We start from the raw sequence: 26,511 nt of genomic DNA, 5'->3' as shown, positions 1-26,511 counted from the left end.
ATTTTAGATCTTTCCTTGCTTCTCTTATGGGCATTTAGTGCTATAAATTTCCCTGTATGCACTCCTTTAAATGTGTCCCAGAGATTCTTACATTGTGTCTTTGTTCTTAGTGCTTTCAAAGAAAATCTTTATATCTATCTATCTTCATTTCATTATTTATCCAGCAGTCATTCAGGAGCAGGTTGTTCAGTTTCTATGTAGTAGTGCAGTTTTGAGTGAGTTTCTTAATGCTGAGTTCTAATTGGATTGCACTATGATCTGAGAGACTACTATCATTTCAATTTTTGTTGCATTTGCTAAGGAGTGTTTTGCTTCCATTTGTGTGGACAATTTCAGACTAACTGCAATGTGCTCCTGAGAAGAAGGTATATTCTGTGGATTTGGGGTGGAGAGCTCTGTAGATGTCTATTAGGTCCGCTTGGTCCAGAGCTGAGTTCGAGACCTGGATATCCTTGTGAATTTTCTGACTCATTGATCTAATATTGACAATGGGGGGTTAAAGTCTTTCGGTAATATTGTGTGGGAGTGTAAGTCTCGTTGTAGGTCTGCAAGAACTTGCTTTATGTATCTGCGTGCTCCTTTATTGGGTGCATATATATTTAGGATAGTTACCTCTTCATGTTGCATTGACAGCTTTACCTTTATGTAATGCCCTTCTTTGTCTCTTTTGATCTTTGTTGGTTTAAAGTCTGTTTTATCAGTGACTAGGATTGCAAACCCTGCTTTTTTTTGCTTTCCATTTGCTTGATAAATATTCCTTCATCCCTTTCCTTTGATCCTGTGTGTCTTTGCACATTAGATGGGTCTCCTGAATATAGCACACTGATGGGTCTTGACTGTTAATCCACTTTGCCCCAATTAGAAGACACAGACTGGCATTTACCCCATTTAAAGTTAATACTGTTTGTGTGAATTTGATCCTGCCATTATGATGCTAGCTGGTTATTTTGCCTGCTAGTTGATGCAGTTTCTTCCTAGCATTGATGGTCTTTACAATTTGACATTGTTTTTCCAGTGGGTGGTACTGGTTGTTCCTTTCCATGTTTAGTGCTTCCTTTAGCAGCTCTTGTAAGGCAGGCCTGGTGGTGACAGAATCTCTTCAGCAGTTGCTTGTCTTTAAAGGATTTTATTTCTCCTTCATTTATGAAGCTTAGTTTGGCTGGATATGAAATTCTCGGTTGAAAATTCTTTTAAGAATGTTGAATATTGGCCCCCCATTCTCTTCTGGGTTTTTGCTAAGAGATCTGCCATGACTCTGAGGGGCTTCCCTTTGTGGGTGACCTGACCTTTCTCTCTGGCTGCCCTTAGCATTTTTTTTTTTTTCTTCATTTCAACCCTGGTGAATCTGACGATTATATGTCTTGGGGTTGCTCTTCTCAAGGAGTATCTCTGTGGTGTTCTCTGTATTTCCTGTATTTGAATGTTGGCCTGCCTTGCCAGGTTGAGGAAGTTCTCCTGGATAATATCCTTAAGAGTGTTTTCCAACTTGGTTTCATTCTCCCCGTTACTTTCAGGCACACTAGTCAAATGTAGGTTTGTTCTTTTTACGTGGTCTGTTCATGTAATCCCATATTTCTTGGAGGCTTTGCTCATTGCTTTTCACTCTTTATTCTCTATCTTGTCTTGCTTTATTTCATTGAGTTGATCTTCAGTCTCTGATACCCTTTCGACTTGATCAATTTGGCTCTTGAAATCTGTGTATGCTTCATGAAGTTCTTGTGCTATGATTTTCCACCTCATCCGTTGTTTATGGTTTTCTCTATACTGGTTATTTTAGCCTTTCATCTAACCTTTTTCAAGGGTCTTAGCTTCCTTGCATTGGGTTAGAACATGCTCCTTTAGCTTGGAGAAGTTTGTGATTACTCACCTTCTGAAGCCTGCTTCTGTCAATTTGTCAAACTGATTTTCTGTCCAGTTTTGTTCTCTTTCTGGCAAGGAATTGTGATCCCTTGGAGGAAAAGATGCATTCTGGATTTAGAAATTTTCAGCCTTGTTGCACTGGTTTCTTCTCGTCTTCATGGATTTATCTACCTTTGGTCTTTGAGGTCAGTGACTTTTGGATGAGGTCTCTGAGTCGAAGTCAGTTAGTTTTCCTTCTAACAGTAGGCCCCTCTGCTACAGGTCTGTTGGAGTTTGTTAGAGGTCCACGCCAGCCCCTGCTTGCCTGGGAATTACCAGTTGGGGCTGCAGAACAGCAGATTGTTGCCTATTCCTTCATCAGGTAGCTTCATCCCAGAAGGGTACCTGCCAGATGCCAGCCAGAGCTCTCTTGTATGAGGTATCTGTCGGCCCCAAGGGGGAGGTGTCTTCCAGTCAGGATACCCAGGGGTCAGGGAGCAAGTTGACCAGGCAGTCTGTCCCTTATCAGAGCTTAAATGCTGAGCTGGGAGATCTCCTACTCCCTTCAGAGCTGCCAGGCAGGAATGTTTAAGTCTGATGAAGTTCTGCCTCCAACCTCCTCTTTTCCCACGTGCTCTGTCCCAGGAAGGTGGGGGCTTTATTTCTAAGTCCCTGACAGGCTGCTGCCTTTTTTCAAAGATGCCCTGCCCAGGGAGGAAGGAATCTAGTGACACAGTCTGTCTGCAGAGGCCTTGCTGGGCTGCTGTGGGCTCTACCCACTTCAAACTTCCTGGCATCTTTGTTTACACTGTGTTGTTAAAACCACCTACTTGAACCCCACCAATGGCAGACGCCCCTCCCCACACCCAACTCTCAGGTTGAGCTCAGATTGCTGTGCTGGCTGGGAGAATTTCAAACCAGTGGATCTTAGCTTGCTGGTCTTCATGGGGTAGGACCTGCTGAGCCAAATCACTTCACTCCCTGCGTCAGTCCCCTTTCCACGGGAGTGAACGGTTTTGTCTCCCTGGTGTTCCAGGTGCCACTGGGGTGTTAAAAAAAAAAAATGCTCTGGCTAGCTCAGTGTCTTCCCAAATAGCTGCCCAGTTTTGTGCTGGAAACCCAGGGCCCTGGTATTGTAGGCTCAGAGGAAATCTCCTGGTCTGCAGGTTGTGAAGACCATGGGGAAAGCACAGTATCTGGGCTGGAGGGCAGGGGACAGTCCCTCATGGCTTCCCTTGGAGACGGAGTTTCCCAGCCCCTCACACTTCCCGGTTGAGGCAATGCCCCACCCTACTGTGGCTCACCTTCCTTGGTCTATATCTACTGTCCAACCAGTCCCGGTGAGATGAACAAGGTACCTCAGTTGGAAATGTGGAGATCACCCGCCTTCTGCGTCGATCTTACTGGGAGCTGCGCACCTGAACTGTTCCTATTTGGCCATCTTGCGAGCAGTCCCTGATCTTTAACATTTCTTGTAGTGCAGGTCTACTAGTGATGAATTCTCTCATCTTTTATTTGTCTGAAAAATGGCTTCATTTTGTCTTCACTTTTTAGTAACTTTTTTTCTGGATGTAAAATTCTAATGTGACAGTTTTTGCTTTGTTTTATTTTACCTTCAAGACTTTAAAGATATAATTCTGGTTTGTTTCTGGCTTTACTGTTTCTGCTGAGATACCAGCAATCATTCTTATCTTTATTAAAATAATGTTTCTTTTTTCCCTCATTGATTTTAAGAGAGTTTCTTTTTACCAGTTTTCTGCAGTTTGATTGTGATGTGTTTCTGTGTAATTTTTTTTGTTTTGGTCTTAATTGCACTTCATTAAAATTTCTGCATCTGTGGGCCTATAGTCTTCATCAAATTGAGAAACATTTTGACCATTATTTCTTCAAATATTTTTTTGGCTTCCTACTTTCCCCTTCTAATTACAGGTATGTTAGATCATTTGACATTATCCCATAGGTCACTGGGAGTCTTATTTCCAGCCTTGTTTTCCCTTGTGCTTCTGGCTAGATAGCTTTCATTGTCATCTTAGAAGTTCACATATCTTCTCTACTGCTTAATCTGCTTCAGAGATTATATTTTAAATTTCTAGAAATTCCATGATTTTAAAAGTCTCTTGTATTTTCTTCCTCACTATACTCCTTTATTCCTTTAAATTTGTGTAGGCATATGTTTTAAAATCCTTGTCTGTGACCAGGCATGGTGACTCACACCTGTAAATCCCAGTACTCTGGGAGGCCTAGGTGGGCGAATCACCCGAGGCCAGGCATCCAGGCATTTCGGACCAGCCTGGCAACATTGTGAAACCCCATCTCTACTAAAAAGAGAAAAATAGGCAGATGTGGTAGAGCCTACCTTTACAGTAGTCCCAGCTGCTCAGGAGGCTGATGCAGGAGAATTGCAAGGTGGAGATTGCAGGGAGCTGAGATTGTGCCACTCCACTCCAGCCTGGGAGGCAGAATTAGACTCCATCTAAATAATAGTAATAACAATAATAAATCAAATGCTTGTCTATTACTTTTAACATCTCTGTCATTTCTGGATTTATTTATTTTGACTGGCATTTTTCCTGCTTATGGGGTCAATTTTTTTTTTTTTTTTGCTTTTCTGTTAATTTCTAAAGGATACTGGACATTGTGACCATTATTCGTTGAACATGTAGGTTTTGTTACTTTCCTTTAAACAATATCAAGCTTTTAAAAAAAAATTACTTGAGGTTCAGCATATCTCCTTTGGAACTTACTTTTAAGCTTCATTAGGACTAGTTTATTCTTACTAATAAGTTGATATCCTTCTGAGGTTTCTACTGAATATCCCCGACAAGATCTTTCTGTCTAGTCAGACTCAGTGAGACCGGCATATTCTGCTTTGGTCTCCTCATCCCATACTGAAATCTAGAAAGTTTTGGCAAAAAGGATTTCCTTTATCTGCTTTCCTTGTCTCTGGATTCACAGTCCCATACTGCCTGATGTCCAATGTTGGATTATAACAATTTCATATACTTTTCTACTTGTTTATAATGGTAGGACAAGTGCAGTGTCAGTTACTACATTATGATTAGAAGCAGAAGTTGTCTGTGGCACCTTTTGATTAATTTTCATATTTTTCTTTCATTTTCTTTAGGTTTCATGCAGATCACCTTTGTCCTCATAGTTTATTACTTCACATTGGATATATTATAGTTAAGGAGGTTGCTGTTTTGTTTACTTCACTTGGTCAAACTACAGACTTAAGAGTATACAACTGTAAAGACATTTGGATTTTGAAAAGCCCTTGATTTAATGAGTAATGAATATTTATGAGGTGTTTTAGTCTCATAAGTAACTCCTTTTTAAATCTCTTGTGTGAGCTGATTTGCTTGTCAGCTTAGTCTTGATTTTATAAGTTTCAGTTTAAGAAGATGGTAGTTTCTGGTCATACATGTTTGTGGGGAGGATATTCTCTTTGGAGTCTATCCCTTAGACATTCTCAAGTAGTATTTTATGTAGTAAACATACATTGTAAGTATTTGTTGTTACATTAAGGAGGAAAGACTGCATTTGGTTAATAAAAACTTAATCTCAGAGCTAGAAGGTGGGATATCCATAGATCCCTTCCCTTCTTTAAAATGCCGCCATAAGCACATAGCTTACTTCATAGCTATAAAATTATGGTCCAGCTACTTGGTTTTGTACAAAATGGCTTTAATAATAGTAGGCATACACACCTGTTTCTCTGGGTCATGAGATTGAAATGCAGTATGAGTTTCGGAAATTTTAAGTAGTAAGCAAATGTTAGTTTTTAACATGACATCAGCATCTCAAGAAAGAGATCTCTAGGAGTTGGGTGGTCTATCAAGGTTTCAAGTGAAACAGGAATTGGATACAGGTGTGTAGGATATGGATAAGCAGAGTGAATTGGGAAGAAGGGGAAGTGTGAGTCAACAACTAGAAGCAGGAGGATACAGAAAGTCTTAGTGGAATACCATGGGAATTAGGAAGGGACTGGGGAGGAAGGTTGGGAGTCAGGTGAACTGAAAACTAATATTGTGCAAATCAAGGCATTGGCCACAATTTTTTGACCCAGAATTCTTTCCAACATGTAGAAGATATCACAGACAAAGCTATCACAGGAATCCTGTATACCAACATTTTATGGATACATGCAGAAATCTCAAAAAAAAATACTAGAAAACAAAATCCAGCAACATATAAAAATGATTATATTCCATGACCAAGTGGAGTTTATCCCAGGAATGCAGGATTTGTTCTATGTATATCTGTGTATTTTTTTTTTCAATGTAATGGTCCACAGTAATAGAATAAAGGACCAAAACCATGTGATGATGTTAACAGACACAGAACACACACTTGACAAACTCTAACACCACATAGAAACATGTACAAAAAATGTTCACAGCAGCATTATTCCTAACTGCCAAAAAGTGGAAGCAACTCAAATGTCCATAAGATAAGCTGATTAACCAAAAGTGGTCTATCCACAGTGGAATATTATTCACCCATAAAAAAGAATGACATATTTATACATGCTACAGCCTGGAGGAACCTTGAAAACACTATACTAAATTAAAGAAGCCAGTTACGAAAGGCCATATTGTGTGACTATTACATAAAATATCCAGAGTAGGCAATTCTACAAACAAAAAGTTGAATAGTAGTTGCAAATGACCGGGAGAAGGAGAGAATGGAACGTGACTGCTGATGGAGTATGATGTATCTTTTTGGGATATTTGTGTCCTGAAATCATATAGAAGTAATACTTGTGATGATTACACAACTCTGTTAATATATTAAAATCCACTGAATTGTACACATCAAAAGAGTAGATTTTATGGCATATGAGTTACATCTCAAAGGTGTGAAAAAAATGAATTTTACAAAGTATTAAAGGCTTTACATTTTGCATATTAATAGCCAACATCGATTTACCACTTACATTGTGTCAAATACCTGCTAAATGCTTTGAATACATTATTACAACAACCCTACACTAGTGAGCAAAGTGTGGCTAAGAGGGGTTAAATTACCTGTCCAGGGTTACATTCTAGTAAGTAAGTTGTAGGGCTGAGAGTCACACCTGGAGCCTATATTCCACATTACAGTGGTACACTGCCTCTACCTATGGGACTGTACACCATCCCATAGGAGGAGAGAGGCATTAAAATTCGGATGCCATATTAATGGGGGTACTTAGGAATGATCATTTCTCAGTGGAACGTGCTTTGTTGAAAGAATGGTCCAAAAAGAAAAGTCACAGACACTTTGTAACTGCATTTTTCTCCTTATTTTCAAATATTTCCTTTAAAACTGCATTTTTAGCCTCTTTAAATTTCATTTGTAACCAATACGGGGTTTCCATTTGACACTGTCTGATATAGGACTTGAAAGTTTTAAACTATTTCAGGTCAATTCCACACACAGTTACTGAGCATTTATGTGTCCAGCACATGCTAGAACGTGTAGAGGCAAAGGTGTTGTTTGGTGTGACTCAGTCTAGCCCAGGCGATACTCCGTCAATATGTAACTATTATAGTATGGTGTGTTATGGGAGCACAGAGGAAGAGGAGAATCTCTGCACCATTACCTAAAAATGTCACAATTGTGAAGATGCTAAGATTGAGAATAGAACTAAAATTCTGTCATTTAATATAATTTTCAAATGGATCTGTATGTAGGAGAAATGTCATTAGTTGAAGGTATTTGCATTTGAATGAAAAGCTACTTTATTCAAAGATAAAAGTATTTTTCATAAAAGATAATTCTGCATCATAATTCCACAGTTGTTAATATTCACAACTGGAAATAATTTAGGTGTGTCTTCCCTTTCTCTTACCACTTATCTCTTTGGAGAAAATGAAGTGGTAGTGGTATGGGAACCAAAATACAGAAAGAACTTTGAGGAAAGGAATGCTAGCTGTGAGGACCCTTGTGAGTAATGTGTTTGATATTGGCAGATAATTAACAAATACTGGTATCATTTATTCTCAAAATCATTTCTACGCCAGATACTAAAGAGCAAGTACTTTGTACAAGTTCGATACATATTTCACTGGAAGGTAGGATGGGATATTAGGTTTTACTGTTTCCTCTCCTTAGCAAGTGCAGTTTTTTGTCATTCCTACAGTTCTACTTTTAACAGGCATTTAAAGACCAGACCTGCAGATTTTATGTGAATTCAGCGTCTATCCTTAAAAGTCTCTTTAATAGGATGTGAAAAACCTTATAGAGATGGGGAAATAACAACAAACAGCACAGACTTAAGAACCTAAGTCATACCAGATGGGACATATTGAGAAGGATAGTGTGTGTCCGATTTGCTAGGATCCTTAATGCTTTGTAGGTGAGCCACCACTGAACACCGCATGCTCAATGACTGCTAAACACATAGCTTCAGTGTTCTAGTGAGAATAGTTAATAGTCAGGGGGTGCAAAAGTGTGTAAAAGCTGGAGGAAATACTAGGTTTTCCTCAACAGTGATTTCTCATAAATCATCTTTTTACACTTCAGACTGTATTATTCTCAGCCACATTCAGGGCAAGTTAATGTCCATCTACAGAGCTATGCAAATGGCTTGTCATAAGCAAAGATCATTCCGAAGCTGAACAGTAAGTGATTAATCTGATTACGCTAATGATCAACAAAGACCAGCTCATACAATTTAACATTACTTTAGGGTATTTACAGCTTTAATGTAGTTCAGCCTGAGTTGATTTCTCTGCACCCTTTACAGTCTCTTAAAAGAAAGTACTCCTCAGTGCCTTCCTAACATGAAAGCTTGACAGAACAGTGTCTCACAACTCTCTGCTTTGCCTCTCTCTAGACCAGCTAAAGGAAATCATTGCTTTTTCATTAAGAAGTTCTGAACACAGTCTTCAAATTATACTAAAGGAATAAAGATTAACTACGTCAGAGTCGTATCAGAAATTTAGACAACTTAAACATCTATTATAGTTGAATGGATTCATTCACAGTACACATTATTATTTAATCCTTCCAGGCCTTAGATAGCCCAACTATAGCTTAGAGATGATTGTATCTACCTCGCCAGTTGTGAGGATGAAAGAGATTTGAACACGTTCCCCAGAAAGCATGTGTTGGAAATTTAATCTACAATACAATAGTGTTGAGATGTGGGTACTAGTGAGAGGTTGTTTAGGTGGGTAGTAATAGAGCTGGTTACTCATCTGTTAACCCACATTAATAGATTAATGCCATTATAAAAGGGCTTGGGGTTACACATTGTGTCTTGTTCTCTTGTTCTCTCTTGCTCTTCTGTCTTTCACCATGGGATGACACCACAAAAAGTTCCTCACCATATGTGCATCTCTTAACTTTGGACTTCTGGCCTTTGGAAGTATAAGTAGTACCTTTTCTCTATTAGATATCCAGCCTAGGATATTATAGCAAAACTAAGTGGACTAAGAAAAACTAGCATATCTAAAGTGTTTAGCACAGGATCTAATTCTAAGGGCCAGTAAATACTAACTGTCATTGTCTTATATTTATTTTTAAAATAAAGTTTACGGGACAATCAATGCTTGGGAAAGTGTGGTATAATACACAAGGCACTGGATTCAATCAATCATGGATCAAATAACAGCTTTCCTGCCTTGTGACTTTTGGCAAATTGTTTAGTCTGTTCTTTCATGTCTTCTTCTGTGAATAAGGCCTATGAATCACTCACTACAGGCTTATTTGAAGATTGAAAGTTCTAAGCGTTTTGCTTGGCATATTATAAGAACTCAGTAAATACTAGTTGAATCTGAAACTTTCATTTGCAAATAATATGTTTGTCAATAACTAAATTCTGCTCTCCTGTGGCAACTTTACTCTCCTTTTGTTTATTTTGTAGCTTTTGTAAATATTTTACAAATATTTTTGGCTACCAGTAAGTGTCTATTTTTTGTGTTTGCTCTTCTTTTCCACTCCTTGAAAGATTGCCTGAGTGCTTGCTTGGATAAACTGATTACAAATCCTTTTTCTTTTTTGGTAAAACAGTGTAATAGATTTAGAACATAGTGCTGGAATCCAGGAGCTTTTTTGAAAAGATTAACAAAATAGAGAGACCAGTAGCCAGACTAATAAAGAAAAGAGAGAAGAATCAAATAGACACAATAAAGGGAATATCACCACTGATCCCACAGAAATACAAACTACCATACTATAAACACCTCTATGCAAATAAACCAGAAAATCCAGAAAGAAATGGATAAATTCCTGGACAAATACACCCTCCCAACACTAAACCAGGAAGGAGTCTAATCCCTTAATAAATCAATAAAAAGTTTTGAAATTGAGGCAACAATTAATAACCTACGAACCAAAAAAGTCCAGGACCAGACAGATTCACAGCAGAATTCTACCAGAGGTACAGGAGGAGCTGGTGCTGGTAATACCTTATGAAACTTCCTATTGTTTGGAATAAAGAGGGACTCCTCCCTAACTCATTTTATAAGGCCAGTGTCATCCTGGCACCAAAACCTGGCAGAGAGACAACAAAAAAAGAAAATTTCATGCCAATATCCCTGATGAACATTGATGTGAAAATCCTCAATAAAATACTGGCAAACTGAATCCAGTAGCACATCAAAAAGCTTGTACACCACAATCAAGTCGGCTTCATTCCAGGGATCCAGGGCTGGTTCAGCATATGCAAATCAATAACACAATCCATCACTTAAAGAGAACCAATGACAGAAACCACCTGATTATCTCAATAGACTCAGAGAAAGCCTCTGATAAAATTCAACACCCCTTCATGCTAAAAACTCTCAGTAAACTACGTACTGATGGAATGTATCTCAAAATAGTAAGAACTATTTATAACAAAACCAAAGCCATTATCATATTGAATGGGCAAAAGCTGGAAGCATTCCTTTTGAAAACTGGCACAAGACAAGGATGCCCTCTCTCCCACTCCTATTCAACACAGTATTGGAAGTTCTGGCCAGGGCAATCAGGCAAGTGAAACAAATACAGGATATTCACATTGGAAGAGAGGATTTATTTAGAAGACCTCATCATCTCAACCCAAAATCTCCCTAAGCTGATAAATGAGTTCAGCAGAGTCTCAGGATACAAAATCAATGTGCAAAAATCACAGGCATTCTTACACACCAGTAACAGACAAACAGCTAAATTAGGAGTGAACTCCCATTCACAATTGCTACAAAGAGCATAAAATACCTAGGAATACAACCTATAACGGATCTGAAGGACCTCTTCAAGGGGAACTACAAACCACTGCTCAAGGAAATAAGAGAGGACACAAACAGATGGAAAAACATTCCATGCTTATGGTTAGGAAGAATCAGTATCAAGAAAATGGCCATACTGCCAAAAGTAATTTATGGATTCTGTGCTATCCCCATCAAGCTACCATTGACTTTCTTCACAGATTTAGAAAAAAAAACTGTATTAAATTTGAAATGAAACCAAAAAAGAGCCCGTGTAGGCAAGACAATCCTAAGCAAAAAGAACAAAGCTGGAGCCATCACGTGGCCTGACTTCAAACTATGCTACAATGCTGCAGTAACCAAAACAGCATGGTAACAAAACACAGACCAATGGAACAGAACAGAGTCCTCAGAAATAACATTACACATCTACAACTTTCTGATCTTTGACAGACCTTACAAGAACAAGCAATGGGGAAAGGATTCCCTATTTAATAAACGGTGTTGGGAAAACTGGCTAGCCATATGCAGAAAACTGAAAGTGAACCCCTTCCACACACCTTATTCAAAAATTAACCCAAGATGGATTAAAGACTTAAACCTAAGACCTAAAACCATAAAAGCCCTAGAAGAAAACTTAGCCAATACCATTCAGGACATAAGCATGAGCAAAGAGTTCATGACTAAAACATTGCAAGCAATGGCAACAAAAGCCAAAATTGACAAGTGATATCTAATTAAAGAGATTCTGCACTGCAAAAGAAGCTATCATTAAACAGGCAACCTACACAATGGGAGAGAATTTTTGCAGTCTCTACCTCTGAAAAATGGCTGATATCCAGAATCTACCAGGAACTTAAACAAATTTACCTGAAAAAAAATTTTCATCAAAAAGTGGGCAAAGGATATGAACAGACACTTCTCAAAAGAAGACATTTATGTGGCCAAGAAACATTTGAAAAAAAGCTCATTGTCACTGGTCATTAGAGAAGTGCAAATCAAAACTCCAGTGAGACACCATCTCAACACCAGTTAGAGCAGTGATCACTAAAAAGTCAGGAAATAACATGTTGGAGAGGATGTGGAAAAACAGGAATGCTTTCACACTGTGGGTGGGAATGTAAATTATTTCAACCATTGTGGAAGAGAGTGTGGCAACTCCTCGAGGATCTAGAACCAGTAATACCATTTGACCCGGCAATCCCATTATTGAGTATCTCCCCAAAGGACTATAAAACATTCTGTGGATACACATGCACACATATGTTTATTGCAGCGCTGTTCACAATAGCAAAGACTTGGAACCAACCCAAATGCCCATCAATAACAGACTAAAGTGTGGCACATATGTACCATGGAATACTATGCAGCCATAAAAAAGAGTGCATTTATGTCCTTTGCAGCAACGTGGGTGAGGCTGGAAACCATCATTCTCATCAAACTAACACAAGAACAGAAAACCAAACACTGCATGTTCTCAAAAGTGGGAGATGAACAATGAGAACACATGGACACAGGAGAACATCACACACTGGGGCCTGTTGAGGGGTGGAGACCTAGATGATGGATAGCATTAGGAGAAACACCTAACATAGATGACAGGTTGATGGGGGCAGCAAACCACCATGGCACATGTATACCTGTGTAACAAACCTGCATGTTCTGTACCTGTATCCCAGAACTTAAAGTATAATAATAATAAAAAGAATACAGTGTTGGAAGAAGATCCTTGATGCCTATTAAGGAACTCACTTATGATTCCTTGCTGTGGCCTAGAGTGGTGGCAACTCCTTCAGACTGAGTTTGCTGGAATGGAATTCTGATGTAGGGAGAAATTTCTTTGCAGAAAAATGTTACATAGTTTCCTTTGTTTTTCAATAGTTGTGCAAAGACCACCTCACCTACAGTGGTGAGGTTAGGGTACTTATTAAAACGCAGATTTCAGGAATCCACTCAAGATTTTCCAAGTTAGAATTTTGGAAATAAGTCCTGGATTTCTCATTTTAAGAAGCTTACTCAATGATTCTTACATTGATTCACATTTAAGAATCACGAGTTTGCCCATGCCTATGTCCTGAATGGTATTGCCTGTTTTCTTCTAGGGTTTTTATGGTGTTAGTTGTTATGTCTGAATCTTTAATCCATCTGGAGTTAACTTTTGTATAAGGCATAAAGAAGGGATCCATTTTCAGCTTTGTGCATATGGCTAGCCAGTTTTTCTCAACACCATTTATTAAATAGGGAATCCTTTTCCCATTGCTTGTTTTTGTCCAGTTTGTTGAAGATCACGTGGTTGTAGATAAGTGGTGTTATTTCTGAGACCTCTGTACTGTTTCATTGGTCTGTAGCTCTCTTTTGGCACCAGTATGATGCTGTTTTGATTACTGTAGCCTTGTAGCATAATTTGAAGTCAGGTAGGGTGAGGCGTCCAGCTTTGTTTTTTTTTGTTTGTTTTTGTTTTTGTTTTTGCTTATGATTGTCTTGGCAATGTGGGCTGTTTTTGGTTCCATATGAAATTTAAGGTGTTTTTTCCAATTCTGTGAAGAAAGTCAATGGTAGCTTGATGGGGATAGCACTGAATCTGTAAATTACTTTGGGCAGTATGGCCATTTTTCCGATACTGCTTCTTCCTAACCATGAGCATGGAATGTTTTCTCATCTGTTTGTGTCTCCTCTTATTTCCTTGAACAATGGTTTGTAGTTCTCCTTGAAGAGGTCCTTCACATCTCTTGTTAGTTGTATTCCTAGGTATTTTACCCTCTTTGTAACAGTTGTGAATGAGAGTTCACTCATGATTTGACTATTACTGGTGATAGGCATGCTTGTGATTTTTGCACATGAATTTTATATCCTGAGACTGCTGAACTTGCTTATCAGCTTAGGGAGATTTTGGGCTAAGATGATGGGGTCTTCTAATTACACAATCATGTCATCTGCAAATAGAGGTAAGGTGACTTCCTCTTTTCCTAATTGAATACACTTTATTTCTTTTTCTTGCCTGCGTGTCCTGGCCAGAACTTCCAGTACTATGTTGAATAGGAGTGGTGAGAGAAGGCATGCTTGTCTTGTGCCCATTTTCAAAGGGAATGCTTCCAGTTTTGGGCCATTCAGTTTGATATTGGCTTTGAGTTTGTCATTAATAGTTGTTATTATTTTGAGATACATTCCATTGATACCGAGTTTATTGGGAGTTTTTAGCATAAAGGGCTGTTGAATATGGTCAAAGGCCGCCTCTGCATCTGTTGAGATAATCATGTGGTTTTTGTCTTTGGTTCTGTTTATGTGATGGATTACATTTATAAATTTGTGGACTTCATGACTAAATCACCAAAAGCAATGGCAACAAAAGCCAAAATAGACAAATGGGATCTAATTATACTAAGGAACTTCTGCACAGCAAAAGAAACTATCATTAGAGTGAACCAGCAACCAGCAGAATGGGAAAAAATTTTTGCAATCTACCATTTGACAAAGGGCTAATATCCAGAATCTACAAAGAACTTTAATTTACAAATAAAAAACAAACAACCCCATCAAAAAGTGGACAATGGATATGAACAGACACCTCTCAAAAGAAGACATTTATGCGGCTAACAAACATATGCAAAGAAGCTCATCATCACTGGTCATTAGAGAAATGCAAATCAAAGCCACACTGAGATACCATCTCATGCCAGTTACGATGATAATCATTAAAAAAAATCAGGAGACAACAGATGCTGGGGAAGGTGTGGAGAAATAAGAACACTTTTACACTGTTGATGGGAATGTAAATTAGTTCAACCATCATGGAAGACAGTGTGGCCATTTCTCGAGGATCTAGAACTAAAAATATCATTTGACTCAGCAATCCCTTTTCTGAGTATATAACCAAGGGACTATAAATCATTCTGTTATAAAGACACACGCACACATGTTTATTGTGGTACTGTTCAATGCCAGTATTAAATGTTTGCAAACATTTCTACAAGTTCATATGTACTATAAAAACTATACAGAATTGCCAATTTAGTAAATATCTGACAGAAGACAGGGGAACTTACAGGCTTGTGAACAAAGTTCTACTTTGACTGTATTTCTCAGAAAGAAGCTCTAGCTCATAAAGTGCAGCTATAAAGTAAGAAGACATTTCCGTAAGCCACACTGCATAAACAAGTAGTACCATAGCTACTCCTGTGCCACTTTAATCATTTGTAGCTAATTACATTTCTCCCTCACTCTTACTCTTCATGTATTGGAGCAGCCCATGAACCCAAAGAGCCACTAACCAACTTTCTGGCTGTAAAAGAGAGATGACTTTGACAATCTTAGAACTAAGGTTTCTCTTTCATTCCATAAGCATTTTTAATTCCCCCACTGTTTGCCAAGCATTGTTGTTTATAAAGATGCTCTTGAGTCTATCCAACCATTCATCCATCCATCCATCTTTCTAGCACTTGGATGCTTACTTCACCGTATACACAAAAGTTAATTCAAAGTAGATCATAGGTGTAAATGTAAAACACAAAACTATAAAATTTCTAGAAAAAAAACATAGGAGAAAGTCTTTGTAATCTTATGTTAGGCAAAGATTTCTTAGACACAATACCAAAAGCTTGATACATAAAAGAAAATAAACTGGAAATCATCCAAATTAAGAATTTCTCCCTCTTAAGGAGAAATTAAGAGACATCCAAATTAAGAGACACTGACTAGGAGAAAGTATTTGCAAAGCACAAAGGACTTTTATCCAGAATATACAAACAATTTTCATAATTCAACAATAAGAAAAACAAACAACCCTTGTCCCCAAAATGTGCAAAGATTTAAAGATACTTTACCAGAGAAGATACACAGTGCCAAATATGCTAATCAAAACACACTCAAAGGTTTAGAATTTGAAATTAAAACCACAGTGAGACAACACTATATACCTATTTGAAAGGCTGAAATGTAAAAGACTAACCACATCAATGTTGGTGAGGATATGACAGAGTTCAAAGTCTTACACAACACTGGTAGGAATGTAAGATGGTACCACCATTTTGGAAAACAGTTTTGCAGTTTCCTATTCTACCACATAATCTAGCCATTCCATTCCTAGGTATTTGCCAAAGAGGAAAGGACATATATGTCCATACAAAGATTTGTATGTGAATGTTCATAGACACTTTTATTTGTAGTAGTTCCAAATGTTCATCAACAGCTGAATGGATAAACAAATTGTGATACAGGTAGAATATCCCTTGATCAACATGTGTGGAACCAGAAATTTTGGATTTGGGATATTTTTTCAGATTTTGGAACATTTGCATTATACTTTCCAATCGAGCATCACCGATCTGGAAATACAAAATGTTCCAATGAGCATCATGTTGGTCCTCAAAAAGTTTCAGATTTTGGAGCATTCCAGATTTTTTGAATTCAGAATACTACTCAGCAATAAAAGGGAGTGAATTGATGTACATAACATGGATAGATTTCGAAATAATTGTGCTGAGTAAAAATAGCCAGACAAGAGTATAGATGTTGCCATTTATATAAAATTGTAGAAAATGCAAATAATTTATAGTGCCAGAAAGCCTGGCAATGTGGTGGTGGGAGTGAAGGGAAAGATGAGAAAGAGATTACAAAGGGGCATTAGGAAACCTGTGAGGGTGATGGACGTATATTCACCATGAACTGTACTGATGGTTTCATGGGTAGATGGATACATATGCCAAGACCTATCAAATTGTGCACTTTAAACATGTGAAATCCATGTATCAATTATACCTCAATAAAGCTGTTAATAAAGATACATTAAACAATACAAATATTAATTCGTTAGAGAAATTATGCCATGTATCTCTTTGTTGTCCTTTTCGGACTACTGGCAGGAAAATTATATTCAGTCTACCTGATGACTTAATATATGATACAATGGTTGTAATCAAAGTAAAATGCATTAGAAATAAATGTCTTACATTTTGAAATAATTAGAGCCCAACAGGGAAAAAAATAAGAGAATTTTTTAAAAGCTTTAAGGAAAGCAAAAGACAGTGAAAAAGACATCAGAGGCCAAAAAAAATAAAGTCCGACAACTGGTATGAAAAAAGGAGGCAATATTTCAAATTATAAATCTAAGAATAAAGTTTCATAGTCACTGTAAAGATTATCAGTTCTTATTTATATGCATAAAAGGTAGAAGAAAAATACTGAGCTAATGCCTCCCTGGGTAGGTAAGGGAAGAAAGTTCATTTCAGGTTGAAAAAATGGCATGGGCAAAGTCACAGAAATGTCAAAGGCATGTCTCATTTAGGGTTTTGCAAGCAGTCTAGTAAGGCAAGTATAAAATGAGCAGTCATAGGAAATGAAGGTGGTGAGACAGGGAGCGGTCAGGTCATGAATCAGTCTTGTCTGTTACCCTAAGGAGTTTGGACTTTGGTATATATGGATACCCAGGTAGACTTCACTCTACAGTTAGAAGTCTAGAGGTTAAAAGAGAGGTTGATAATTTAAAGCAAGCTATTTCAGGAAATCTCTTGACATACTGTGTTGATTCAGATGGGTGGATGGATGGATAGATGGTTAGATAGACAATAACAGTAGTTCCTGGATCATGTTTTGAAGACTGCCCTGCCTCCAATTGAACTGCCTTTGTGATGCTTGCCTGTTTCAAGCATAATTTTTCGATATTTGTATGCGTCTATTCCTGTACTCTGTTCTGTTTCACTGATCTGTGTGACTATTGCATCACAAATGCCACATTATTTTGAGTATTATAGCTTTATAACAGGAAATTTTTTATCTTCACAAATAAAACATTAGCTTTTAGGAATACTTAAAACCCTAAGTAGCCTATTGCAGTGTGGAGAGAGCAAGTTTCAGCTGTTTTTCCTGACAGAATCTACATCTGATACTTCTTTATCTCTAGAGAGGCTTGCATTTATTTGGAGGGGAACTAATCCTGTGACTTCTAGTTACCTCTTAGTTTCTTCTCTGGAATGACATTATTTGCAGACACTAGAGGACTTAAGGGAGAAAAGCATTTGTCCAGAGTAGAAAAGCCGACTTGTAATTTCCATATTAGCACTGGTGGATGGAGAATTTTCACAGGCTAATCCAATGATCATATAATCCTCAAACCCCTTTTCAGCTGTAGTTGTTTACTACTTTATCGATCTATTCTTTTCTAACTTTGCAAGCTACTTGAGAAGTTGTATAGATTCTTCCAGAGTGAACATGTCACTTAAATGTGGATTTGAACATGGCTTCTGCTGTGATTACTCTTGGGAGATGGGACTTACTGGTATTTCACAAAGTATCTGGAACAGTTAACATCAAAAACCTTATTTGAGGTGGCTGCTTTCCATTTTACTAAAGCAAAAGGGCTTTAGAAAGCAAACAACTTTACTCAGATTAAAGATGGGATTAATTTCTCCTTATGCAGCTAAATACATAAGCAGTACATGTAAATATTTCATAAAGGAATATAAAATAGTTCTTATAAACACAAGTCAATAAACAACATCAATAAAGTACAAGAAAACAGTTTGCATTGTGCTTGGTATAGTGTTTTCTTTACTCAGTTAGATTAACAAATGATGACCTCATCATTAGTCAACAAGATAGTAGAGAGAGAGATCATCAAAGCAAACTACAGGAGAGTCCAGATTGATTCATGCCAAACAAATGTTTGTCGCTAGCAGCTGTATTATCACTCATTCTAATTTACGCAGCTGGGGTTCTCCTTTCGTTTCCTAAGTGAGATAAATGTCATGTTGCATGATACAAGCACCATCTCTGCGGCTTGAGTCATAAATCAGGTCAGCTCTCTTTTAGTTAGCCTCACCCCTCATTGTAGGTCGGGGAAGTGGCTTGCTACAGTTTTAGCTATTTTTTAAAACAGCTAATAGGCCTTTTCTAAGGTTGTGTGAGTCCATTATTGAATCATTCGGCATTTTAATAAAAAATACCAGTTAGACTGAATGTCATGAAGATATTGAAAAAATCAGTTTCATGTGGAAAAATCTTTAGTAATGTAGGTTTTAAACTAGTAGCATAAAACCTCTCTTTTTAAAAAATTCTTAAAACCTGAGGACTGAAGAGTAAGAAAAAGTATAGTATAGTCTCTGCCTGCTGGATGAGATTCCATGATTTATTCTCTGACTATGCTATGTCAAAGATTCTGCAGTTAGATTACTCCTCAGAACGCAGGCTGAGTTTGAACAGGTCCTAAAGGTGTTTATCCCTTTAGCTCACCTAGTTAATGGGGCATAGAGTACTCTTGACTTGACTACTCCATGCTTCTTCCTTTCAAAGCAGAGCAAGACAATCAAAACCTTGAGTTTTAAAATTTATCAGAAATATAAATGGAAGAGTCTCATGTGACAAAAGCATGGCTAAGTGTACAGGGCAGTTGATCTAGTTGGTACATGTTAGTGGTAGATGATGTGTTTAACTGTCAGAAACCTACTCACAGCAAAGGGGACCCAATCCCCAGGGAGAAGGTCTAGAGAAGAGGTGGGAAAAGAGCCCGAGGCTATGTGTGCACATTCTGAGACCAGTCTCCTGGCTCTGCCACTCAGTGGGTGCCTGTTTGCAAGTCATTTCTAGACCTCTGTGATTCTTACCTTTTTTTTCCGATTATAAAATAGGACAATTCTTGCCTTCCAGGACTGTCATGAAGATTAAGTAATGTTTGTAAAAACAAGTAGACAGAATAGGTGCTCAGTCAACAATAACATTAGCAGGACACGATGGCTTGTGCCCATAATTCTTGCACTTTGGAAGGTCAAGACCAGAGGATTGGGTGAGCCCAGGAGTTCGAGACCAACCTGGGCAAGATGGTGAGCCCTGGTCTTTGCAAAAAATAAAATAAAATAAATTAGCCAGGCTTGGTAGTGTGCACCTGTAGCCCCAGCTTTTCTAGAGACTACAGTGGCAGGATTGCTTGAGCCCCAGGAGTTTGAGGATGCAATGTGCCGTGACCATACCACTGCTTTCGAGCAATTTTCATATTCTGGCTCGTTGACTTAACAAATTGTTGAAAGTTTGTCTGGCCCTGGTGGCTCATGCCTGTAATCCCAGTGCTTGGAGTCCTCCTCCCTAGGCCTTCATTGAGGCTAGGAGTTCAAGACCAGCCTGGGCAACGTAGTGAGACCCTGTCTGTACCAAATATTTTTTTCTACTTAGCTAGGCATGGTGGCAAGTGCCTGTGGTCCCAGCTGTGCAGGCTGAGTTGGGAAGATTGCTTCAAATCAGAATTTTAAGGCTGCAGTGAGCCATAATCACACTACAGTTCAGCCTTGACAAGAGAGTGAGACCCTGTCTTAAAATCTTCTGTGTACATACACATATTTTTTAAAAGTCAGTCATTGTAGCGGGGAGGACAGCTATTAAACAAGCACAATGTGAGAGTTATGTACCAATCAGTGTGAGATCAGAGAAGGAACGCCAAACCCTGCAGGGAGGGTAGGGAAGGAAAGCTAGCTTTTCAGAGGAAGTCAAAGAGTTCTCTCTGTAAAAATGAGTTTTTCAAGTAAGCAAGGGTGGAAAGGCATTGCAGGTAGATGGAGCAGCTTATACAAAGACATAGAGGCATGTTTCAGGAAGGACAAGTGGTTTTGTGTGGTTAGAGTCGTGGGTGTGTTGTGTTGGGAATTGTAGAAAAGAAGGTTTAAACTGCTGTTGCCACATAAAGGAACTGCTTAGATGCCTTGATCCTGTTTGTTTCTGGTGGAAATCTAGACAGATTAATTTGGCCTGTTATTTCAGAGTATTTCAGAAAGACAAATACCCAATCCCCATATTTTTGGCATTTCTATTCCCAACACAGTTGGAACCAGGAAGCATAACAATGAAACATTAAGAAAGGAGAAGAGGGAAGAAGCAGAGAGTAAATCTATTTGAGATTTATGAAAAGATTTACAGAAAGCAGGCATCTTTGACTAGTTTACTGGGATCTCTACTAAAGATCTATTTTTCTGTTTTTAAAAAGGTATTAATATCTCTGAGATGAAAGTTACCTTCATATGGGTAATACAATAGCTCTGAATAGGAACTTACTCTAATATGAGTAATTAATAAAAAGAAAAATTTTACCCAACTTTAGAAACTGTGTTCAGGGAGCAACTGCCTTGAATAAAGAAGGCATGAAAAGCCTTTTGTATTCCTTTTTGTCCTGTATAACAAATTATTTTTCTTGCAAAGCCCCAAATTGCTTTCCTCTACATTGCTGCATTTCTATGAACATGATTCTAGTACACTGTGGCTCTTCCAGGGATACTCCTGATATCAATCTTGAAGCCTATTCAAACGAGGATGGGAGTCAGAGTTGAACTATGCCAACATTCCTGCTGAGAATTAGCCCAGTTTCATTATGTGTGAAGGAGTCCCTAGTTCAGTGCCCTTGCATGTTTAGGGTACACAGAGCTGAGAGGCTCTGCAGGGAGTGCAAAGTTAAGAAACTGCATGATAGGAACGCTATCTCTTACTCTTTCATAATTGCTCTGTGCAGGGATGCTAAAAAAAGATCAGGGTTTTTTATCATTCCGTGCAGCTGTGGTGTTCTTGTAACAAGCTACTTCTGCTTCATAAGGCAAGAAAAACAGAAGAATTGTGGACAGACTCTCGGAATGAGCAGGGTCTCCAGGAGTCCCATCTGTCTTTTTTAACTCCTTCAAGTAACTGGAGTACTAAGGGAGAGATTTGTTGCTTTGCCTGTGCCTTCATCCCACAGATGAAGAAACTGAGATGCAGGGGAAGGTGAAGTGGCTTTTCCAAATTGAAGATTCATTAGAAGTCAAGCCAGAGTTTGTAGTACCAGGTCTTCTGACTTCTGTGGGCCAAACTGTAGTCCTTAAGTCTTAATATGACTATCATTAGCCAGGTTGTCAGCAACGGGGCTGGAGGTATCACATAAGTACATTGTAAAATCTTTTTTGCTTGGAAGAAAAGATGTTGGTGAACTACAATTTTGACGTCTGTGCCTTTATCCTATTTAATTTATATTTACATCATTTACAGGAATTTCTCAAACTGCATGTTTACCTGTTTTATCTTACAAATTGCCAATTTTATCAGAATAGGACTTGGTGTTGTCAAGTACGTCTCTGTCAACCTGACTTTTAACCACTTGGAAGACCTGTGCACCCTTGCAGCCTCCTTTATCTTGCCATGCACTCCCACCTTCTGGACATATCAGGAGGGGCACGTACCCCTGAGGAACCACACTTAAACTTTTCCATTTTACAAAGATTGGTCAATCTTATGCCTTTATGTATAATTCATTCTTTTTTAGACTTTCTAATCCCACAGACTTTGACTTTGGAAATGTATGGGTTATAAGAAAGTAGTGAAGAACTATAATCTGTTCAGATCTAATATTAAATGAGACCCAGATTTTTTTCTTAGTGGACTGCAAAGGCACATTTATTTAATACCTGGTAGGTTTACATGGAAGTCCTTTTAGCTGTGAATTCCTTGTTGGTAAGGGACTATGTCCAATACTGCACCTGGCACACAGTAGGAGAACTATGAATATGTGTTGAATGAGGAACATTGGCAAAAGCCAGGGTTTTTTAGGAGTGTTCAGTCCTGAGGCCACTTTAGATGGAAGTGGTTCTCCCATAGCCTAACACATCCAGTTCTTTCTTGAAGTGCAACTCGACCTTCTTCCAGAGATGAAGTGGAAAGGCATTATTCATCTGAGACTTGCCTTGTGGTGTTTAGCACAAATTTGGTTTCTGAGGAAAGGCTGGCAAAGCATTGATTCAGGAAAAATTATTCTTAGGTATTTTTCTCTGATGATTATAGACTGAGTGAAACTTTTACTTATGTATAGTTACTGTCGCCATGAAAATAATCACTGGCCGACATTTCCAGTGGCAAAAAATAACCTCTAAAATGGTCTGATGAATATTCGGGAGTAGGGCTAACAGAAATATAATGCCAGCTGGGCCAGCAGTGTCTGCCAACCCCAAATATGTATTCAGCATCTTACTATGTGTAAAATCCATTATTTTTTTGTTGCTTTTACTTATTTCTTTAATATAAATCTGAAGGCAGAGTTAAGTTTTATAACTGATGATTTATGAATATTATGTATACAGGAGGTGCTATTCCTACTTTGGAATTAGCTTGGAGTGCAGGGTTAAGATTTTGGTGGTATGTGGCACACATTAGGGCTCAGTAAATGTAGAAAACAGAGCAGAAGACAGACAGAATGCTGGGAGGAAGGAAGGGAAGGAGAGGGAGTAATCCCAGGCCTGGGCCCTGGCATCAGCCTGCAGGTAGTCCAACAGTTTCTGTCGTGAACCTGCTGGGGAGCCTGGTGACGTTCATTACCTACTAACTTTTAAGTTTGCACGTCCCTAAAATGAGACAAAACCTACTTTGTAGGGTTTTCGAGAGGCTTAAATAACAATGTATATGAATATCTAACATAGACTACTCAATAAATAGTAGTTTAATTTAATGAATAGTATGTTGGCAATTTCCCCTAATTGTCTTGTTGAGAAAGCACTTACCTGTTTATCTTCCTGGACTTTAAAATGAGTCCACATCCGTTAATTTGGATTCCCCCAGAGTAGAGCAAGCAAGCACAATGACATTCCTCAGAAGAGCAAGCAGTCACAGATGATGGCATCCTCAGGGAACACCCCTCCCTGGGTGCTGGCATTTAGTCAGGGGATTGCTGTTTCCCAAATTGCCCTTCAGTGGGAGTTCCCCCTCTTACCAGGCATCTCAGGCTCCAGTCATGATTTTCACCATTACAGAGGGCCAGATTCTCCTTCCTTTTGTGTCTGCCTATTTTCTTCTCAGAGGAGCATGTTTGTATGAGAACAGGGCCTCTCCCGAGCCCAGGTCTTCCTAAGGTTCTTGCCTGGAAATGGAAGAGATGCAAGCTGTCAAGGGTCAGGGAAGGGCAGTCTGGCAGGTTAGCCACAGCTCACCCATCAATTTTCAGGGCCAGGTGTTAGCATTTTACAACACCTTGGTAAGTAATATTTTCAGCAAATCGAGAAACTCTAGTTCTGCATCTTTCATAGACATCACTTTTTCCCTCCAAGGTTAGCTTTTCTCAGGATGGGCATACATTTTCAGAAACTTTTTACAAGGTATGGCTAATTAGTAATACTGGAGACCAAGGGGAAGTTGGAATTTCTCCAGTGTTTTTCTGAAGGAGTTAACAGCATACGCAGTTTGGGAGATCAAGGGAAGACCTGCTTAGGAGGGTCCAGAAATCTCCTTACCATCACCCCCATTTCTCTCCATTGAATATGGAAGAAAAGGGAGGCCCTGGCTTCTCACATTTGCTTATGGTTAGCATGTCTGCACACTTAACAGTGTGGAAGGCTGCTTTCTAAGTGCCACATATGGTAGGTAGACCACTTACTCCTCAGGACAATGGAACGCTGAACTACATAGTATTTTATTCCTATTTACAGAGGAGGAACCAAGGCTCAGAGACAATAAATACATTTCCTAAGCTCAAACAGCTGGTAAGTGATAGAACTGGTTAAAAAAAACAAAACAAAAAACTGTGGGCAGCCTGGCTCTGGAGTCTTTTCTCCTACCCAGGGTCCTCCACTGTCTGAGAAGTCCTTAGTCCTACTGGAGGATATCAACAAGTGACTGCAGGAATGGAAAGTAAATTTAGCATTTCTCTTCCACAGGCTTTTAAAATATTTAATTTGCAGGAAAATTTCAGAAACAAGTAGCATGTTTTCATCTCTACAAGACCAAATTGCCTGTATGGTGACACTGCTCTGCATTTTCCATAAAGAGACCTGTGCTTTCCTGCAGAGTCCCACCCTTTTGCAGGTTAGATTGCCAGGGAGCATTCACAGAGTTGGAGTTGAGCTTGCAGGATTTTACCAGGGATCCCTGCTGAAGGGGAGTGGCCATGGGGAAGTGGAACTGACACCGCCTCTGCCAGCCCGCTGGGTCATCATGGAGTATATATGGTTCCTCAGAGCCCAGTCCTGTGCTGGGCTGAAAGGGTAGGGCCTTTATACCCCTGCCACCACCAGTGGGTGGATATGGGCCACTTGGAAGGGGGCATCCCCTTGGGCAAGGGAGCTCTTTTCGGCTGAGGTGGACCCTGAAGAAACTGACAGCTTCAGGCTCTCTCCCAACAGCATTCCCCATCAGTAAGGTAGAGTTCTGCCTTGAGCAGGGGCTCTAGGTGGTGGATCTTTGTTTCCATTCTGACACTTTCATTGCCAAGGTGCGTCTACTCACTGGCAATTGCTTTCTCCTAACTCAGCCTCTTGTTTACTTGGATTCAAGAAAAAAGACATTTACAAGACTGCAGAAAAAGAGACAGATTCTCAACTGTCTTATATCCTTTTACTGTAGCCCTAGCCAGTGGCAAGGATATAATACTGATAGTCTCTTTGAAGCATGGAATAAAAATCAAGCCTGGCATTTTGGGAGATACATGAACAATTTGTTTTACACTCATGATATCTTTCAAGTGGCACCAGGTGGCTTTTTTCTGGAGCCGAGTCCACAGCTAAAGGCCGCAATGCACTGATGGAAATCTCTAGTTACATTTTGCTTGCCAGTTGCCTTTAGTGAAATCTCTCAGTGATTAGGATTCCAGATAAAACTCCCTTTTCCTTATTCCTTCCATCATGAAACTAAAGCTGTCTTCCAGTTGACTCCAGCATGGACATTAAACTGCACCCTACTAACTTACATCCTGTCTACCCAAGTTAATGCCAAGAGCTGTCCCTGTGTCTTTTCAGTGGGTCGTTTTGCCTTTTTAGGGTTTGTTACTGTTGCATCCCATTGTTGCCCATTGTTGCCCAATGCTGCCCCATGCTGCCATTGGCCAATGACTATCTCAGCTACAGGGTGTGTAAAACCTGTCTCCATTTCCTTTCTTTCAGGTTGGAAAGCTTATCCAAGAAGCAGCTGGAAGAAGTAATTTGAAGAGAGTAACTCTGGAACTTGGAGGGAAAAGTCCTAATATTATCTTTGCTGATGCTGACTGTAAGTCAACTACAGGTCTCATGCATGAACCAGCACACACCCTTTGGTGCCCTCTTTTGTGTCTCCACTTTTGATAGGACACTAGCAAAAGATCTTTGAAGCTCAGAGCAATCAAGAAGATCTCCTCCCTCCATACCCAGAGCTGTTATAAATAATATATATATGTATAAAAGAAGATTTCCTCTAAGGAGAAAATAGTTTGATATTGGGGAAAGAGCACTTATCAACTGATGACTGAACAATTTGTTTTCTAGACACTAATGAGCCATTTTGATTCTGTGATATTGTAGAATAGGGTGGATGACATGAAGGCTTGGTCAGTGGTGTATAGTTAAAAGAGCAATGGTCTCAGCTGCCGAGCACCTGAAAGATGGTCTCTCTGCCTAGATTCAAGAAATCTGTAACTTTTCAACTGTGCCTGGTGGCTGGTAGATCATTATAAATAAATAGTAATTCACCAGCCCTGCCAGCATTTTCCAGACCCACAGCCCCGTCTCTGTGTAGTCAATTCCAACCCCTTTCTGCTGCTCCC

At 39.0% G+C, this 26,511-nt stretch overlaps 1 protein-coding gene across 2 annotated transcripts in view; it reads left to right on the top strand.

The window, feature by feature from the left end:
* The window catches only part of ALDH1A2 (aldehyde dehydrogenase 1 family member A2), a 194,677-nt gene that overhangs the window by 155,696 nt on the left and 12,470 nt on the right, over positions 1-26,511 (top strand). For both annotated transcript variants that reach the window (XM_017531888.2, XM_017531887.2), the window contains exon 8: positions 25,877-25,979. In XM_017531888.2, coding sequence (XP_017387377.1) covers positions 25,877-25,979 — 103 coding nt within the window. The remainder of the gene's footprint in view (positions 1-25,876; positions 25,980-26,511) is intronic.

The sequence above is a fragment of the Cebus imitator genome, unplaced genomic scaffold (genome assembly GCF_001604975.1).
Source record: "Cebus imitator isolate Cc_AM_T3 unplaced genomic scaffold, Cebus_imitator-1.0 Scaffold74, whole genome shotgun sequence".
Taxonomy (NCBI): Eukaryota; Metazoa; Chordata; class Mammalia; order Primates; family Cebidae; genus Cebus; species Cebus imitator.
The sequence above is the reverse complement of the archived record's forward strand: the minus strand, read 5'-3'. Positions and strand labels throughout refer to the sequence as shown.